Here is a 6269-nt window from a genome sequence, read left to right as displayed (position 1 = left end):
CCCCTAGATTTTACAAAGTGGGACATATTGGATGGTTATTGGATAAATTGACTCAAATAAACTGAAATGGTAAGGTCACAAGGCAGATACTGCATTTTTGACCTATATACTTTCTTCATGGTTGATGGTCGGTATATGGTCCAGACTGAACTGTCTCGACAACTACTTGATGGATTGCCATTGAATTTTAAACACACATTCATGGTCCAAAGAGGACGAAGCCTATACTGACTTTAGTGATCCTCTGACTTAACTACTTGATAATTACTTGATAGATTGTCATGATTTGTTGTGCAGGTATTCATGGTTCCCAGATGATGGATCCTAATAACTCTGATTATCTGTCTTTTTCTTAAGTCGTTATACAGTATAAATGCTATCCTGGTAAGACATTTTTTCTGACTAAAGCTAATATACAATTGTGAGGGGGAAAATCTAAGCCTATGCAGTTACCCTGTGAAAAACATTAGCTGAATCCCCACACCAGAAACTGCATACATATGTAGTGTTTTCTGTGGAATATAATAAAGCAACAATAATAATACTTGTTATTGTTATTATTGGTAATCTTATTAATACTAGTAGTAGTTTAGTGGTGGTAGTAGTAGCCTAGTATTGATAGTAATAATGTAACGATAACATCTTAATATATAGCTAACTAGTCTGTACTATGCTATGGCCAACATAGTCACAAAATGTAACCTAAACTACAATTAATGGTGGTGAGTGCTTCAAGAAGCTTCATAAAAATGTCCACGAGCCTTTTATTAATATGTCTGACACAGTCTTTAAGCAGGAGGACACTAGGACAATCAGAGGAAAGTTTTCAATGAGGGACAACAACAGTCATGCAATGAAACAGCGCGGCGGTGAGGCTGCAGGGATGCTGTTCTAATGCTACCTTCATGTGCTGGCGGAATAATTGCAATCCTGGGCTGAGCAGCGCATGAACGTCATCCACGAACAAAAGCAGCAGACACACGACCTGAAGAGAGGGGTATCTCTCTATTATAGTTGTTTAGTTGAGTCTTTATGCGTCCAAGAGCATACAAGGCAAATCAAAGTAGGACTATACTTAATATAATTATATAGAAACACATTTTTCGTGTAGTTGCTATGACACAGCAATTTCTAAAATAAAATAACGGTCACTTAACGCCTTTATTGCAGACTGTCTTATTTTGTGACTTACCTAACGCATGTGAAGCCTCTCTCTAGACTCTAGATTTCGGATTTAGGAGCTTACGAGGACCACCTGAATGCGGCATACGTTTCTCAGCCGGTGTTTTCATATTTTTACGCCCCTCCGCTCCTGTAGGTTGGTGTCCATGCTTCAGAGACAACAAACGTAGCATACAGGTAAATTATAGCAATAATAGGCGTTGTCGCTTTTCGCTTATAGTTGTCTTGTAATAGGTTATAATCGATTTCCACAGGCTTGTCATTATATAGCGGTTGCAAATTAGCAACATGTATGTATAGGTTGCACTGATTGAAACATATATTGCAGAAATTCCATACTTACAATAACGTTAGTGTTCCAATCTTGATGTGAGCTGAACAATATGTATTCGATGGCGACCAAATGGGTGAAACTACACCTGGCTTCTATTCTGTAAAACACGGTCATTTGTTTTAAACATTTTGAAATGGTCACCATGCGAGCTTTTGTTGATATCTGCAGTCACGCTACAGTCACGTTTTACAGCCTATTCCTTTACAGAAGGCGTTTCGCCCCCAAGTGTGCTCTTAAACTAGGCTCACACCAGCACCACCAACATACTGGGCATAAATCAGACTTCTTACGTTGACAGATGTAGGATCTGGTACAAGTTGTCTTTAACTTTTGGTCAGACCCCCACTTAAAGTTCAACTACAGGAACATGCACTTACAACAAGGCTTTTTCCCATAACAATTCTCAACAATTTCTGCCATATTTAAAAATCTGAAGACAGAAAAAACCTGCTTCAGTTATATAAATGTGAAAGCTGCATGTCCTGTAAAATAATCCTCAAACTAATTTATTCATGGTGTTGGGTACTGTCAAGAAACTGAATACTGGGCGGTCACATGACGCTGTATGGCACTGAGCCTAATGCATGATTTCTGTCTTACTCATTTATCTGATTCAAGGTAATGCCACATTACAGTATGTTCTGTCCTAAATAGACAATTACTCCCTCTGCTTCATGGACTGAGGGACTAATAATCCCATTAGGGGACATTTTCTTTTTGTTTGCTTCCCTCCACAGTGAGGTCAGGGGTCACGGTCAGCTGAAGAACAGCCTCTCACAGCTACAAGAGACTCACAGATGCCCTCTCACTCTAAAAACCTTTCTTTTAAATGTAAAATGTTGGTCACCGATATAGATGTGTTCTTTGGCTCTTTTGCCAATGAATGTGTTTGTGTGTTAAAAACAGAGGGGACATGACTCTGACCAGAGGATCTTTCACCTATGCCAGTGGGGAAGAGTACCACGGCGAGTGGAAAGAAGGCAAGACGGTCCTGCTTCTCATTTTTAAATAAAGTTTTACTTGCACCTTCTATTCTGTTCATCTAGTCCTCATAGTGTCTCTCTAGGCATCAATGTGTGATTTAATAGCTGAGTGAAAGGGAATGGTGAGAAACTGACAGACTGGGAAAATGCATTCTGTGTTTATTATGCAAAGTTTGGATTCAACACAAGTATTCTGGTATGCTTGTACCCAATTTCAAAACACATGCATAAACAAAATATTAATATTAGTATGACAAATGAATGATGAAATGAAGGAGTGCTGTTGATTATCCCTGGAATATATCTTGTGACATAGAGGAGTCGCAATATACCGGTAGTGAAGACAATAATACACATATGATAATATCATGTAATAATCCAGCGCCTTTGAAATTACACAGTTATGGTTTCTAACTTTTGCTTCACTTGTATTTTCAGTGTAATTTATTTGCCAAAACGCATAATGAACAGTTAAAGATGAATTTGATTGATTGCATTATTTTTTTGTTTTCAAACTTTGTAGGGATGTTGTGATAATACCGTTATCGTGATTTCTTTTGGCCACAATAATCATGTAGTGAAAATCTGATATTGTGACAGCCCTACATTAGCTGAGGTACTTCTCTCTGCCTCAGGATCGGCTTGACGCTCATTAAATCATCAGCATGTACTGCTGTTATATTATGGAGAAGCTAGCAGGAATAAATGGCAGCAAATATCTTCATGAGTCTGCCTGGATGTGTGCATACTGAAATGTTAAATCTCTGTCAAATTTACACCTGTGGAAAAGGGTACGAGGATGCTTGCACCGCTTTAACTCTTTCTCACACACACACATCCAATGATGTTAGTGACATGCAAGCTCAAGCTGTTTAATCAAATCCCAATTAGCTAGCATTGGCAACCCATGACGAACAGAGCCAGATTTACCAGCTCTGGCTTTGTCAAATCTTCTGGATTAGACTTTGGACCTGTTTGGGAAATATTAGAGAGTCCTCTGTCAGCTGTTGCTGAGAAACCAACTCCATCGAAATACTAGGAACAGGACCATCGGGGGGTTTTGTTCTTATTTGGCATCAGGGTTTGGGATGATTTTGTGCTGCTTTTAGGTCAACGCAAACACTGTACACTCCATTTTAACTGGTATATCCCTTCACCCTTCAAGGGCAACTTGGCCCACTTTTCCTGTTTGGACAATGTAAAACCAGCTGTAGAAGTTGCCCAGAAACCTATAGGTGTGTGCCCTCTGACACGATTTCAAGCTTCAGTAGTGGATCATAGGCTACTAGGAGGGGAATGCAAGTACATTCCTTGACTGCTTTCACAGTCTGGTTCCTAAAGTGGAAATCCCTGCTAAAAAATCTGCTGGATTAGAGTGCTGTAATTCCCACCACACAGGAGGCAGATGGGACTCCTAATTCAGTAGTAAACCTTTAGCTGACAGAGAGGGGGGAGGATACCTAAATCCGAGCACGCACTGACTCGTGACATATGTAGTGGTTCTCCAATACCAAGTGAATATAAAACCCTGAGCCGCATTGCAAGTTCAAATGTCAAGCTCAGTTGGTCATCTCTTACAGTATAGTACACGCGCTATTACGAAAGATTAATCCAAAAGAGGCTAAGTGGTTAGATGAGGCGTGATGACACCAATGTGGATCAAATGTGAATCGACATGGTTGTTTGCCTTGACAGGTTTTCTTGTGTTTGAAGTTTGAACCATTACTCACTCTGATGTGCGACTTTCCAGGTCGGAGGCATGGTGCTGGCCAGCTCAAGTTTCAGGATGGAACCTGCTACTCTGGCCAGTTTGAGAATGGACTCTTCCACGGCTCGGGTGTACTGCTCTTCACAGATGGATCCAGGTGAGTGAGCCAAAAAGAAATCAAGTTTTCAGTTCTCAATCAAAAGGTACAAATGACACCCTGCCCTTTTCCCACTGTTTCAGGTACGAAGGAGAATTTGCACACGGAAAGTTTCAAGGCGCAGGAGTCTTCAGTCGATACGATGGCATGAAGTTTGAAGGAGAATTTAAAGATGGACGTGTTGAGGGATATGGTAAGTCTGTTACACTACTGGTACAGTTTCATCAGGATGTCTGTAGTGTCTCTGTGGTTGGTCATAGTGCCCTGTGTCTGTGCCTTCAGGGCTATTGACTTTCTCAGATGGAGCTCACGGTGTCCCGCGAAACGAAGGCTTGTTTCAAAACCACAAGCTGCAAAAGAGAGAAAAGTGTCCAGGAGTGGTGCAGCGTGCGCAGGCTTCAGCCTCCAACGCTCGCAGTCTGGCACTTTGACTGTCATGGACCCCGGAAGAGACAGTCAGAGTTCAAGCACTTTCCAGGAGGGCCTCAAGGATGTGTACTCGTATACCTCCCTCCAGCTCTTCTGTCTCTGTCTTTCTCTCTTTTTCACCATATCTTTCTTTATATTTTTCTGCATCTTCCCTGCTTAGCCAGTGGCTTGGAATGCTCATGCAGTTTGACCAAACAATGGCTTTCTGTATGACTGACTTGAAATGCACAACACCATGAAGCACACCTTTAACTTCACAAGTCATGTAAACACCAAATGGTGCTGGGTTCCCTTTCTCAAATTCTTGTTCTCATAAATAGTGTCTTAGTGTTTTTCTCAAGAATAGTTAGCTTTCATACATCAAACAATTTGGGAGACCTCTCAGCTTTTGTTTTTTTCTGCTTCATTAGGAGGAGTAAAGTAAGTCTGTATGTACTTAGACTACATCGATCAATTTATCTTAAGAAATGCTGCAATCTATTACAACAGAGTGGTACTTAAAGGTCCCCTGTGAGGTTTTGACCTCTGGTACTGCAAGCTAGCAAAAGTGGACCTAAACAATGTACTATTTAAACCTATTAAAAAAAATTAGCTTTACAAATGTTTTATGAGTAAGGAGATGCATTCAATGTGTTTGTGTGGCCACACAGATGTGAATGTAAACATAACTTGTTTGTTCACAAAAACTCCACGGTGGACCTTTAAAATCTCATCTCAATTAACAGTGCTGCTGCAAACTTTATCTTTGCGTGCATTATGTCACTGCTGTTTCTCCGCTTAGAAGATCAGTATTCACGTTTGCCTTAAAGACATTTTGGTACAACAGTGCAGTTCCAGGGTGTCCATCTGAAAATGAGATGTTGTGCAGTTCCCTCTCCTTCCCGTCTCCTCTGCATCATTTGCCCTAAGGTGTCTATCGACCTAATGAATTTGAGGACTGTTTGAAGATTGCCTTCAGTCTGAGGGATATGTTGCTAAGCTGGTGCTGAGTCTCAGCTCCCATCACTCACAAGTCCAGTAACCCAGTAACTCTCCTCTCTCCAATATACCTCTCTCTCCCAGTGGAAATCATGGGAGGGGAGATTTAACTCTGCTGGATAATTCTCTCATGCCCCCCCCCCCCCCCCCCCCCCCCTCCTGCTGTGTAACCTGAAGGACTCGACTTTCGCAAAGTTGTTAAAAACATCAGAATTAAATGCATTAAATTAGGGACATATAGCTTAATTGAGGCAGCTGAATGAAATAATTTATAAACCAGTTGTATATTTAAGAATATGTAATTATGTGTTTTTCTGTGAGATGTACACATATTCATTGTCATTGATTGTGTTTGTTCTGACCTTTGAAATTAATTAAGATATACTTGTTTGATTGGTCAGGTAGAACTTGTTGTTACTGAGTTATTTAAGACAGTGTGGTTGAGTATTTTAAGAATTGTATTAACCATTATAGTTGATCACAGCTATTCTGTGATCA

The 6269-nt window shown here is 40.5% G+C and overlaps 1 protein-coding gene across 1 annotated transcript; it reads left to right on the top strand.

The window, feature by feature from the left end:
* The first annotated feature begins 1309 nt into the window (after window positions 1–1309).
* morn4 (MORN repeat containing 4) lies at window positions 1310–5901 on the top strand. The gene is made up of 5 exons (XM_068722614.1): window positions 1310–1359; window positions 2423–2496; window positions 4250–4364; window positions 4448–4557; window positions 4647–5901. Exons 2-5 carry the CDS (start codon window positions 2430–2432, stop codon window positions 4793–4795), a joined length of 441 nt encoding a protein of 146 aa, XP_068578715.1. The 5' UTR covers window positions 1310–1359; window positions 2423–2429; the 3' UTR covers window positions 4796–5901.
* Window positions 5902–6269: the final 368 nt, after the last annotated feature.

This window comes from Cebidichthys violaceus, unplaced genomic scaffold (assembly GCF_023349555.1).
Source record: "Cebidichthys violaceus isolate CVI_PGR_0920_01 unplaced genomic scaffold, fCebVio1.0.p SCAF_10, whole genome shotgun sequence".
Taxonomy (NCBI): Eukaryota; Metazoa; Chordata; class Actinopteri; order Perciformes; family Stichaeidae; genus Cebidichthys; species Cebidichthys violaceus.
This window is presented reverse-complemented; position numbering and strand designations above follow the sequence as displayed.